The 14,203-nt window shown below is 38.6% G+C and overlaps 1 protein-coding gene across 1 annotated transcript in view; it reads right to left on the bottom strand.

Annotated features, from left to right (window-relative positions):
* Nucleotides 1-14,203, bottom strand: part of ogdhb (oxoglutarate dehydrogenase b) — a 133,585-nt gene that overhangs the window by 5,662 nt on the left and 113,720 nt on the right. The window contains exons 13-19 of the mRNA XM_056466417.1: nucleotides 13,293-13,395; nucleotides 12,266-12,394; nucleotides 11,825-11,975; nucleotides 7,439-7,566; nucleotides 6,461-6,639; nucleotides 3,271-3,342; nucleotides 773-898 (exon numbers count right to left, since the gene is read on the bottom strand). Of these exons, the coding sequence (XP_056322392.1) occupies nucleotides 773-898; nucleotides 3,271-3,342; nucleotides 6,461-6,639; nucleotides 7,439-7,566; nucleotides 11,825-11,975; nucleotides 12,266-12,394; nucleotides 13,293-13,395 (888 nt within the window). The remainder of the gene's footprint in view (nucleotides 1-772; nucleotides 899-3,270; nucleotides 3,343-6,460; nucleotides 6,640-7,438; nucleotides 7,567-11,824; nucleotides 11,976-12,265; nucleotides 12,395-13,292; nucleotides 13,396-14,203) is intronic.

Genomic DNA, 14,203 nt, shown 5'->3' with positions numbered 1-14,203 from the left:
GCATCGTCTCTGTTAACACACACACATAATAATATGAACACTTCATTGATAATACATTGTATAGATAGACGTCACACACACACCACCTTTCTGAAAAGTACACTATATTGTATAAATGCAGACTAACTTAATTACACTGCTGTCTGATATTGCTGAATATTCTAAGGTCTGTTATTTCTAGATGACAACCAATGAATAACAGTGAATACTTACATCCACATTCATACGTGTCCGCTCATCTGTCACACTATGCTTTTTTGGGAATGTCTTCCAGTTTAATAATACATAGGTTAGTGTATACACTATCAGATGTTCTCGTTTCTGTCAGCTTTGTGTTTGATTAAAGATTTAATAAACTATCATGGCTCAGAACAATGTTGCGTGTCTAATTTGTATGTTTGTGGGCAGTAGCGCTGTAATAATAAGGATAAAGCACATCCAGGCGGTTGTTAAATCCTTCAGTCTTCTTTAGCAGTGCTTCACATGGGGCTGCTGATAAACCTGTCAGGCTTTATTCTGAGAAAACAACCTCCTGGATCTACATTATTACTAACATAACATACTTTAGAATGTCACGACTGACCAATCACAATCAAGTGTTCCAGACAGCCATGTTATAACATTAGTTAATGCACCGTGAGTCAACATGAATATCAAATGGGCACAAAACAAAACACACGAGGCTTAGTAATCTGTGACTTCAAGAGTCTTTAAGCATATTGTTGATGAAAGTACCCTGTAGAGATGATAATAACAGGGAAAAGTCTCTTACTGGTTTCCTGAAGGGCAGCAGGATCTGTCTGCGCAGCACGTGGAAGTAGTTTGCAGGAGTGGAGCAGTTCACCACGATCCAGTTACAGTCATACAGCTGCCGGACCGCAAAGTCCTCCGTGATTTTCTGTGGAATATTAAAGTCAGAAGTGCGTTTTTTCTAGGTGTTAGCATCAATATGCTCGAGTTAAACGTCATGACAAAAGTCTTGTCACCTATCCAAGTTTTAGGAACACAAACAATAACTCGACTTCTAGTTGATCATTTGGTATCAGAAGTGTCTTACTGTATATGAAAGGCAAAGGCCTCTAGATCAGTGGTTCCCAACCTTTTTTTGCCTGAGACCCCCTTTCCCCAGAAAATATTGTAAGGCCCCCCTCCACATTTAATGATATAATCGCTCATATAAGTTATGAGTAATGATGAAAAAAAATGTTTTCAAACAAACAGTATGTTTATTACTATATCTAGATATGCTTATGCACAAACAATAGCCTAATGTTTCCCAGAGATGGGTTGCAGCTGGAAGGGCATTCGCTGCATAAAACATATGCTGGATAAGATGGCGGTTCATTCCGCTGTGGCGACCACGGATTAATAAAAGGACTAAGCCGAAAAGAAAATGAATGAATGAATGAATAATAGCCTAATGTAAAATATAAAAGCAAATCCTCAGTAGGTCATTTGTAACTGAAAAGCGTAAGCCTTTGGCCTTTAAATTGGCCCTATTTGAAATTCAATAACAAAAATATCAGTGTTCACACTGATGTCTACAAGCTGAAGCTGATCTGTCAATTCTTGTCACGTGACTTGTCGCGGTCCTGGGTTCATTGGTGGGAGCGTTTCACGACGCTTGTGCGCGCACCTCCATTGGAAACATCAAACTTGTGCAAACTCTAGAAATACGCAATATGCTCCATCTGTTGATCTTCTTGCACAGCCATGGTGGATTCACCTGATTTGTTGACAAGTTGCGGATCTATTCCTCGGCAGTTCGCAGGTCCTTCACTTGGTCTTTTTTCCCTTGGCAAAGAAACCTTTTAAAGACGCCTGTTTCTTACTCGTTTTGCTGCTTGTGGGTTAAATTTGCTTAAGTGACCGAAACCTTTATACAGTCATTGGACGCATCCATACATCTCTGACATGACTCAAATCACTGATTAATAAAGTCATCTGGAATGGCAAAGAAATCGTTCTTGCAGGACTCCCAGAGTTCATCAAGAGTCTTTGTGTTCATCTTCAACACATCCTCCTTTATCATGCTCAATAATGTTCATGTCTGGTGACTGGGCTGGCCAATCCTTGAGCACCTTGACCTTCTTTGCTTTCAGGAGGTTTGATGTGGAGGCTGAAGTATGAGAAGGAGCGCTATCCTGCTGGAGAATTGTCCCTCTCCTGTGGTTTGTAATGTAATGGGCAGCACAGATGTCTTGATTCCTCAGGCTGTTGATGTTGATCATCCACTCTGCAGATCTCTCGCACGCCCCCATACTGAATGGAACCCCAAACCATGATGTTTCCTTCACCAAACTTGACTGATTTTTGATAGAAACTTGGCTGTATGCGGGTTCCAGTAGGTCTTCTGCAGTATTAGTGATGATTGGGATGCAGATCAACAGATGATTCAGCAGAGAAATCCACCTTCTGACACTTTTACAAACGATCAACTAGAAGTCCAGTTATTATATGCTGCTCTCACAACCGAGATCCACCACAAGACTTTTTTCAGGAAGTGTACGTACTTATGTATGTGTATAAATGTGTACAAGCATGTATTCATCTGATTATATTCAGTTATATTGTTTATTTGCTTTAACTTTGTGTTTATTTTCTTTTCTGTACGTGTTTCTATATTTTTCCTGACATTGATGTTGTTTTAATATTCGTTTATGCTTGTGAAACACTTTGAGTAATATCTTCTGTAGGAAATGTGCTATACAAATAAAAATGTGTTATTTTTATCATTTATTAAATAGTTAATTTTTTTTCATGCATTTGCTTAAACTATGAAGTTTCTGCATTCAGTTATTCTTTCTATAATGCACATCCTACTTTTTTTAGATGTAAGAGTTGATTATACACCATCTTATTTCCACCATGTTATTTATTCATTAAGCTCAGGATGAAGAGAAATTAACATTAAAGAATTAATTTAAAATTACAGTTATCATTTGCACATATTGATCTCTTAGGTCACATTAAACACCCAATGAGGCATGGTAGAAATCTCATCATAACATAAATGTTAAGGTTATTTATATTCATGTAATATAGTTTAAGCTAGTGCACATCAAAACATAAAATATATTAACATTCATAGCTTGCAGTTCACTGGCTGTTCTAGTAAAAAGTGGAGAAGCTACCATATGATCTGCCCTGTCTTCAGGTTTCAGCTGAAATAACGTCAAATATTGAACAAAACATTGAATTTAAAACCCCTTCAGGTGAATTTTAAGCTTTGAGTTGCAATGATATTCACAATAAAAACAGTGTTTGTACCGGGAAAACATCAGGATCATCATTGCACATCTGCAGGAATCTCTCAGGCCGGGCGGATGAGTGCTCCGGGCCCTGAAAACAACAGAAAAGAAAAGAAAAGAAGATAGATTTTAAATAATTATATAATAATGTTATAATATTGTGTTGGTCATATGTAGGGCCAGACGGAATCTGCAGACGTTTTTTGCTATTTCTGCAGAGAATTTTCTGCTGAATTATTTTGGGAGTATCATAACCAAAACCTTAATTTGTGAAATAAAAAATTATATCTTTTTAACTTTTATTTAGTGTTTAAAATGCAAATCCAATTAGATTTACTTCATTTGGTAAACAAAGCAAGTCTCTCATATAACATCTCTACGAAAAGACAGAAAATATGACTTTACACTGTATTGTACATAAATCAGATGAACATTTTCATATTAGTCAATAATATTACTGTAATTAATTTACAAACTGAATAACTATAGATGTACACACATTTACTCAAATAAATAAACAGAATTAATGATGGGTTAAAAATCTGCGGAATTCTGAGCGTGCAGATTCCGTGTGGGCCTAGTCATATGATATAATGATTTATTGCTCATCTTTCAATAACACAGAAGATAAAGAGCTGTACATACACTCATACATATACATATACATATATATATATATATATATATATATATATATATATATATATATATAGTATTTATTTACATGAAATTGCAATTGCTATAAATAAATAAAAAATAAAATAAATTAGGTGTACTTGGCAATACTGTACCACAGTAGAAAATGGCCAAATGTAACTTTTTAAAAATAGTTCCTAAAACTTTTCTAATATTGACAATTTACATTGCAAAAGCGCTATAGAAATTAAGATAAATATAATTGAATGGAAAAATCGAATATTGCTTGTTAACACATCATGACATAGTTAATCACATCACAATAATGGTCAAAACAAAAAGCAATCGCTGTAACTGGAAAAAAGCAAACAAACAAAAATGTTGAATTCAATTAATTGAAAAAAATAAAACTCAATTTGAAAAACAAAAATGATAATAAAAAACTAAACAAATTGCAATCCCTGTAATTGCAAAAAACTCGAAAAAAAAAAATAATAATAATAATGGCAAAACAACCTCAATTTAAAAAAGCAAACAAAAAATAAAAAAACTAAAACAAATTGCAATTCCAGTAATTGCAAAAATAAAAACTCAAAAAAATAAATATACATACAAAACCTAAAATTACAATTCCTGTAATTTCAAGAAACCCTCAAGTTAAAAAACGAACTAAAATTATTTAAAAACTGCAAAAACAAAACAAAAAAGCAATACCTGTTATTGCAAAAGAACTATATAAACTATAAAACTATATAAAAAATTGCAGTCACTTTAATTGTAATAGAACTAAACTTTAAAAAATATATATAAAATAAAAATCTCTAGCACTCTTACTCCAGCACTTAATTCTCAGGCCACAAATGAATTCCTTTGTATAATCAGCACTTGTTGTGTATATTGCCTCTTCTTGTTGAATCACTGAGTATCTCCTCTATTGTAAGTTGCTTAGGACAAAAGCGTCTCCTGAATGACAAAATGGAAATGTAAAAACAAAAAATAATAAAAGACTAAAATTGTAATCCCTGTAACTGCAAAAAACTCAAATAAACCCTAACTATATAAAAAACTAAATCACAATCCCTGTAACTGCAACAACAACAACAAAAAAATCACAAATAAACAGATAAAAAACTAATTGCAATCAGTGTAATTGCAAAAAACTCAATTAAAAAACAAATAACAATAATAAAAAAAATGATGCCGGTAATTGAAAAAAAAAAATAATAATAATAATTCTCAAACACAGTAAATACTTCAAAACCTTAAAGTGGCAGTGAAGCACTCATTCAAGTTTACCTTATTCTGCACATTGGATTCCACTTTAATGGACATATATTAAACAAAATTGATTAATGTAACTATTAAGAAGAAAACTGCATATTTTACTATAGATTTTAGTCCTAGGGCGCCGCCAGCTTGGAATATCACTGTGTCTGATGTCACAGGGTTGGCTCCGTTCCCTCAGCTGAACAGGTACAGTGTAAGTAATGGACTGAACACAGAGACTGGACAGCCTAAATGTGTGAAGTTGTAGACGTGGAGCTAGTGCAAATACAAGCATCAGATGTGTGTCTAATATAAAATATATCCTTTTTAAAAATTGTCCTTTTTAATTACTGATCATTTGATGCACTTTGGTCCACTCTCTGTATTACGCTGCCTGACTGCCTGTCTGGGTTTCAATCATTGTAGTAATGGACTGAACACAGAGACTGGACAGACTAATTTAACCCAATGCATAACGTTGTGGACGTGCATCGCAGAGCTGCTGCAAATACAAGCATCAGATGTGTGTCTAATATATTCCAAAATATTTATACATCTTCAAGTTTTCTTATTTTAATACCTCTCATTTAATGTGCTGTGGTGCACACTCTCACGCTGCTCCAGCGCTGCCTGACGAGGGGATTTACATTCAGACTAATGCAGCGATTAAAATCATACATGACTTCATGCTTTAAGTCACGTCTGTGTGGATTATGTCAAGACATGTTCCCTTTACAAGTCGATCAACTCGATCTCTCAACACGTATGAAGCACGTAAACCTGCCGTAAGAAACACTCAGCTGATATTAGTTTGGTTTGAACACGAACAGAGGCGAGGGGCTGTAGCAGTGAAAAGTGAAAGCACCTGCCCCCATTACGTCAGCACCGGACCTGGTTGAAATCATGGTTGAAACCCAGACAGGCAGACAGGTAGGGTAATACAGAGAGTGGGGAAAAAATACAAATAAAATAAATATATATAAATATTTATATATCAGACCCACATCTGATGCTTGTATTTGCACCAGCTCCACGTCCACAACTTCCCGCATTGGGTTAAATTAGGGTGTCCAGTCTTCATGTTCAGCCCATTCCAGGATGGCGGCGCCCTAGGTCTAAAATATATAGCAAAACATGCCATTTTCTGCTAAATGTTTTCATTAATAGAGCTTGTTATATATATTTTTATTAAAATGGAATCCAATGTACAACCAATGTAATGTAAACTTGAGTGCTTCACTTCCACTTTAAGAAGATAACTGAGTGCCTTTAGCTGAGTGTGTGCTGTAGATTGGAGAAACCCTCACCATGCCCTCCATGCCGTGTGGCAGCAGAAGCACGATGCCGTTCTGCCGAACCCATTTGGCCTGGCCGGGGCAGATGAACTGGTCAATAATGCACTGCGCGGTGTTGTGGAAATCCCCAAACTGAGCCTCCCAGAGCACCAGAGCGTTCGGACTCGCCATCGCAAAGCCAAGCTCAAAACCTGTGATGGGAATAATGGTATTATAAATAAAAGACATGACTGTTTACAGTAACGAGTAATCAAATAAATGACTGTTTCCCCCATTACAACACTGTTACTGACAATAAAATGTGGTGTTAAATTGATAGCGATTTACTTAAAGGGCACCTATTATGCAGAAATCTCTTTTATGCTGGGTTTAACCCCAGTTGTGTGTCAGCAGTGTGTGGATATCTCCAGCCTCTATTGGTCAACATGAATTAAGTGTCTTATAATCAGACTTGATGAATGAAACACTTTGATTGACATTCTGCCTTTGTACGTGTCATCAGAGTGTGAAAGCCCCGCCCACTAGTGCCCATCATCTCTCCATCTCATTAGCATAAACAGCAGCCCTGAGTGAGAAGCAGCCGTCTGTCCATTAGCCATTAGAGTGTTTGAGCTGCTAAAGATAATGTCAGCATAGACTAAGAGGATTATAGATGTGGAGTTTTAGATTGGTGACACACAGGCGTCTGTAGCTCCGCCCTAAAAGCTCATTTGCATTTAAAGCGACAGTCACCAAAACACCATAATTAGGATCAAAGCCTGAAAGGGTCAGTTTCAGAGAGCTGGAGAACATTACCTGTGTGCTATTTACAGCTCAAACTTAAACACACACACTCTAGAGACAGCAGAGAGGCATTTTACATCTTGTACATCTTAGTTATTAAATGCGTTACTATTTGTGAGAGTACCCAGGAACCATAACTAATTAATTTCTTGAAAATCGGTCACGTTCTTTCAGGTTTGAAGCCCAGATTCTGCGGTTTACACTGACCGAGAACTCCGTACTCTGACAGAGAGCTGTTGCACACTGTGTAGGGCGCCTGGTTAGGGTCCATGTAGTTCATAGGGATGCAGGTCCGCTTGTCCACATTCTGATCGTGCAGTACGTGATGCCGATGACTGTATGAGGAAAGAAAACACCAGACTCAAAATATGCAGATCTAGACAAAAACTAGAGCAGTGGTCTCAAACTCAATTCCTGGAGGGCTGCAGCTCTGTTTAGCTCCAACCACCTCCAACTCACACCTGCTTCATGATCTCTAGTAGTCTCAAACACCTTGATTAGTTGATCAGCTGTGTTTGATTAGGGTTGGAGCAAAACTGCAGAGCTGAGGCCCTCCAGGAATCTAGTTTGCGACCTATGATGTAGAGTAAATATATCTCACATTTCAGCTTTACACCATATTATACCACACATACTGTATACACAGTTGAAGACAGAAACATACAGCATAAATGAGTTCACCCCTCACAGATCTCTCTCTTACAGGTAATATATGTGTGTGCAGACAGAATAGATTAGTCAGTACCAAAGACAAAACTGATCAACTCACCTAAGAAAAACCCGAAGATCACAGAAATTACTACATAATTAATATGATGGTGGAAATATTAAATACAATTGTTATAAACAGGAGAAATCAAGAAAAACAAATAAATATATTAAATTTAGCTGACATTTTGTAGGTTGTATACAGTTAAGGTCAGAATTATTAGCCCCCCTGTTTATTTTTTTCCCCAATTTCTGTTAAACTGAGAGAATATTTCTTCAACACATTCCTAATCATAATAGTTTTAATAACTCATCTCTAATAACTGATTTATTTTATCTTTCTCTTAATTTCTCTAATTAACTAGGTTAATTAGGTTAACTAGGCAGGTTAGGGTAATTAGCCAAGTCATTGTATAATGATGGTTTGTTCTGGAGACTATCGAAATAAATATTGCTGAAGGGGGCTAATAATATTGAGCTTAAAATAGCTTTTTAAAAATTAAAAACTGCTTTTATTCTAGCTGAAATAAACCAAATAAGACTTTCTCCAGAAGAACAAATATTAGAGGAAATACTGTGAACATTTACCAAATCTGTTCAACATCATTTGGGAAATATTTAAAAAAGAGGAAATTCAAAGGGGGGCTAATAATTCTGACTTCAACTGTATATCTTTTTTGCAATAACTAGTTTGAACTTAAATGCATCATCTTTATACCTAAAGATGTTCAGTGAGCAAACTCTTATTTTAATGAATATAACTGTTTATTGAAACCGATTTATTTAAATGCACCACTATATATTAAATCTATATTCACTGAGAAATGGATAAATATATTAATTTTCAAAAGCGGTGTACTCTTTTATGCTGAGCGCTGTATATCATATGGACAAAAAAAGTCTATCATGGTTTCCGCTACATTCATTCTTCCATGGCGGGGCGCCACGCCAAAATTCATCCCGCCACGGCTACATTACAGCTTCTCATTCAAAACATTTTATTATTTTAATAGAGGGTGATAATCGCATGAAAACGTATTAAAGGGTAAGTGAATTATAGCCGCGTGAACTTTTCTGTAACCGACCGTAGTAGTGCTGTGCATCATTTGTTTAACCCCTTACGGTTACGTGCTGACTGGCTGACTGTGACAGGTGCGTGATGCGTGAGGCCAGCAAACACGACGGATAGCTGTTTTACTTTACTTCAGGACGCATTAATACCGGAGGCATTCATAAATATTCCTAGCAAGTCTAATAAATGCTGGAGACATACTCGTTACATAAACGCACTAAATCACACTTCAGCAGCGTTTATTAGAGAGCGCACAAGAAGATCTGCACTTAGTGTTGCCAGATGATGCTGACTGTTTCCAGACCAAAAGCTGTCGAGATCACAAGCATTTATACACTGTTCTGAGCATATGTATGCGAAGAATGGAGGCTATGGCATCTTTTTAGGAGATCAAAACAGGTTTATGAGGGCAGACCAGGGCTGGCGGGCATGCCGTTGCAAAACCACCCAAATTTGCACTACCTGCCTAGGTCACTTTTTACCCGCAAAAATAAATTCAAAACCGCCCAATCTGGCAACACTCTGCGCTTGAGCAGCGCATATTTGAGGGCGTGCAAGAAGTTTTTCTGCACGAGCAGAGGAAATCAGTGCTCCAGCAAAGAGATCCGCATGCTGTATATTACATAAATGCGGTCTCGACTCGTAATACTGCGCTTACAACATTTGTCATTGAAATAACGCCACAGGTAGTTATCAGATCTGTGTTAAAAGGCCTGCTGCCACAGCTGGAAAAAATCCTAGAGGAAACACTGTCTATCATTTCATATTATGCTCTATAATTTATTTAATGGTGTCAAAAATACACCGTTTACAGTAATATTTTCTCAGAATTGAGATGAGTGCAATACTTCATTACAGAGATGCAGACAGAAACATGAGGAACAGCATCGAGAGAAAGGTACATCTTTAAAGTACAAATTTACTTTGAGCCTGTAATTAATTGTTTTTGAAAAGTGTTCTGTATGTTATTAATATTTATAGATTAAATATAATTTATTATGGGCGACGTAGTGGCGCAGTGGGTAGCTATGTCACCTCACAGCAAGAAGGTTGCTGGTTTGAGTCTTGTGGGGCCGGTTGGCATTTCTGTGTGGAGTTTGCATGTTTTCCCCGTGTTGGCGTAGGTTTCCTCCGGATGCTCCGGTTTCGAGAGGGGTCTGGCAGCAGACTCGGTGCAGTGCAAACTGAGCTGCATCCAGTGGTTTTTAATGGGCTCACCTAACCCCACCCCTAACCCTACCCCTCACAGTGACGTCACTCGCTCTATTTGAGTGCATTGTGTCTGACATTGCATCGCTGAGAGATGCAATCTCATCTTGCATCATAAAGGCTGCATCCAGATACTATTGCCGGTTTCCCCCACAGTCCAAACACATGCGCTATAGGGGAATTGATTAACTAAACTGGCTGTAGTGTATGAGTGTGTGTGTGGGTGTGTGTGAGTGAGTGAGAGAATGAGTGTGTAAGGGTGTTTCCCAGTACTGGATTGCAGCTAGAAAAGTAATCTACTGCATAAAACATATGCTGGAATAGTTGGTGGTATATTCTGCTGTGGCGACCCCTGATGAATAGAGACTAATCTGAAGGAAAATGAATGAATGAATGAATGAGTTCTAAATCTAATCACTCATAATCACATCTGCATGAGGACATTTCTGAGTATATACTGTAATTTATCATGCAAAAAACAGAAATAGTCATTTACATGTAGTCAATATATAAACAATAAAGAGTAAATAACAATATAAACCAGGGGTGTCCAAACTATGGCCCGCGGGCCATCTGCGGCCTGCAATCAGTTTTGTGGCGGCCCGCAAGGCGTTTTGTAAATATTAATAGAATCTGGCCCGCTATACAAAAATGAAGGCAATTCAATAAATAACCACTGGGTGTCGCTATCACAAGCATTCAATTAGGCAGGTGTTCCTGTTATGAAGTAAAACGAACCAAACAAACTGAAGGAAACAGAATTGATGATCACGTTTTGGCAAGCCATGGCACCACCAAGAAACAGGAAAATCAACAGTGAGGGCAGGAAATTCACGTTGGGGCAAAGATTATTTCTTCCTAGAGGTCTGTAGAATATGTGTCTGTTTAATTAGCCAGGGATCAGTTGCAGTAATGAAGGAATATAATATTAAAAGACATTATGAAACAAAACATCAGGAACTCAGCTCTTACACTGGTGCTGAACGAGATCAGAAAGTAAAACAATTAGCAGCTGTGCTATCAGCTCAACAACAGCAGTTTATTCGTGCTAATAAAGTGCAAGAAAATTCTACACTGGTTAGTTATGAGGTCGCTCAGCTAATCGCACAGCACGGGAAACCCTTCACAGATATATATATACATATATATGTGTGTGTGTCTGTGTGTGTGTGTAAAATTTGGCCCGGGACAATGTTTTTTTTTTTGTTTGTTTGTTTTTTTGTTTGCATCTGGCCCGCGGCCCAAAAAGTTTGGACACCCCTGATATAAACCATGAAGTAATTGAATTTACAGAAATGGTACTATATTCTGAAGTGCGCTCGTTTTTGCAAATGTTTTACAACTTCCGATTCAGCTTTCTATGGGAGAAACGACGAGGAATAATAAAAGGTCAAACGGCTCGCTCTACAAGCAAGTGTGCTCATCAATATAGCAGAATAATAAAATAAGGAAATATCAGTTTGCACCAGCAGCAGATCGAGCTGTCTAACATCTAAAAATCAATCAAAGTGATTGAGAGTATAAGTCTGGAGACAAATAGAATCCAATGGCTGCGTCCGCTCGTACGTGAAGACTAAGCTCAATACCGTGGTAATATGCATCACCTGAATGTTCCTCTCTCCACGTCCTGCCCGCTGAGCCGCACATGAATGCCCTCCTTCAGCAGCGAGCCGAACGCCATGTATTCCCCCAGAGCCCAGTCTACGGTGCGGTTCTGCACCATCAGCGATCGGCCCTTCAGGATACGGCTCAAACCTGCAAACACAGGGAATTCTGGGTAATGATGATGATGGTGAGGTGTGAGTCTGTTCTGAGCTACAAGTTAAGTAAGGGATAAAGTACAGTTGCAGTCCTAATGATTCGCCCTCCTGTCAAATGTTTGTCTTCTTCAAATATTCCCCAAATGATGTTGAACAGATTCAGGAGTTTCTCACAGTATGTCTGATAATATTTTTTCTTCTGGAGAAAGTCTGATTTGTTTTATTTCTGCTAGAATAAAAGCAGTTTTTATCGTTTTTGTTTACTCCACACACACACACACACACCTCCATGTATAGTGAAATCCTCCACAGGAACAGATGAAGCCGTCTGACCGATGTGTGCTAGTGTTTCCTCACTGAGGCCAGTGGACGGACAGCTCATAGTCTTCGGCTGACCGTCCAGAGTGAAGAAACCTGAGAGTATAGATGACACGTCAAGCGGACTTAAAGAGCTAATATACACACACACACACACACGCGCGCACACACACGCACACGCACGCACGTGTCTCAATACATGACACTATACCTAACACACACACGCACGCACGCACATGTCTCAATACATGACACTATACCTAACACACACACACACACACACACATTCTGACACACACTTTCTTTCTCTCTCACACAAACATTCTGACACATTTTATCTCTCTCTCTCTCGCACGCACGCACCCACACACACACACACACATTGAGAATGACACACACACATACACACACACACACACACACACACACACACACACACACACACACACACACTCTCTCTCTTTCTCTCTCGCTCTCTGACACACACACACACACACATTCTAACAAACACAGACACACATTGTGAATGACACACAAACACACACACACACACACACTCTAACACACTGATACACACGCACACACTTTCTCTTTCTCTCACACACACACACACACACACACACACATTCTGACAAACATGCACACACTTTTTCCTCACACACACACACACATACATACATACAAACACAAACGCGCGCTCACACACACATGCACTCTCACAAACATGCACACACTTTCTCACACACACATACACACACACACACACACACACACGTGCACACACACGCACTCTCACAAACATGCACACACTTTCTCACACACACACACACGCACACGCACACAAATTAATTCTGACAGATACACATTTTGACACACTATTTCTCACACATACACATTCTGACAGACATGCACACACTTCCTTCCTCTCTCACACACACACACACACACACACACACACACGCGCACGCACGCACATGCGCACACATATACACACCTGGCCAAGGTGAGTCGAGCCAGTGCTTGATGTGCATGATCTTCTCGTCTTTCGAGCGATTGTACGCCTCCTCACAGATTTTATCATACTTGGAGATTTCCTCCTACAGAGACAGACAGAAAACATGACACTACTGCAGACATCATTCAGGAACAATCATTTATAACACAATTTAAAGGGCTTCTGCTAATACCCAGAATAGCAAAGTCCACTAAAGGAGGTCGAGCCTTCTCATTTATGGCTCCTAAACTCTGGAATAGCCTTCCTGATAACGTCCGAGGCTCAGACACACTCTCCCAATTCAACACTAGAGTAAAGACCTATCTGTTCAGTAAAGCATACACACAATGCAGCACACAACGTTATGATACAGGAGTGTGCTCCAGGCAGGTGAGTGGGCTTGACAAACCACCTGTAGGCCACACTCCTCCAGCCTCAATACAGCAGACATTCTGTTAGAAATACTCCTATGCTTTACATGTTTATCTATACAGCAGCTCTTCTCATTTATAGCACTTTAATTCACATTGACATTTAATATCTCCTGTTTAAATCAAGCAGCAGCCTCCCGCTCTCCCTCGTGAAGCCAATAGGGAAGTAACTGAAACTGCAATTCATGGAGATTCTGCTAGTCCTGGCTCCATAATAGAGCAAATTTCTATTGAGCCCACTGTTAAAATGGCCCACTTTACAGCAGAAAAAAGGGTCATGCCCAACTGAGCCTGGTTTCCTCAAGGTTTTTCTTGCTTCACTTTGGTCAATTGGTGAAGTTTTTTCCTCCACTGTCGCCACTGGCTTGCTCAGATCGGCACTAGTGGAGCGGCACATGGTTAGATTTGCTCTTCAGTGTTTGGACTTTCAGCAGTGAAAATTAAACCACACTGAACTGAACACTGGACTGACACAGCTTC

The sequence above is a fragment of the Danio aesculapii genome, chromosome 10 (assembly GCF_903798145.1).
Source record: "Danio aesculapii chromosome 10, fDanAes4.1, whole genome shotgun sequence".
In the NCBI taxonomy this organism is placed as follows: domain Eukaryota; kingdom Metazoa; phylum Chordata; class Actinopteri; order Cypriniformes; family Danionidae; genus Danio; species Danio aesculapii.
Note: the sequence above shows the minus strand (reverse complement) of the source record. Positions and strands in the feature narration are given on the sequence as shown.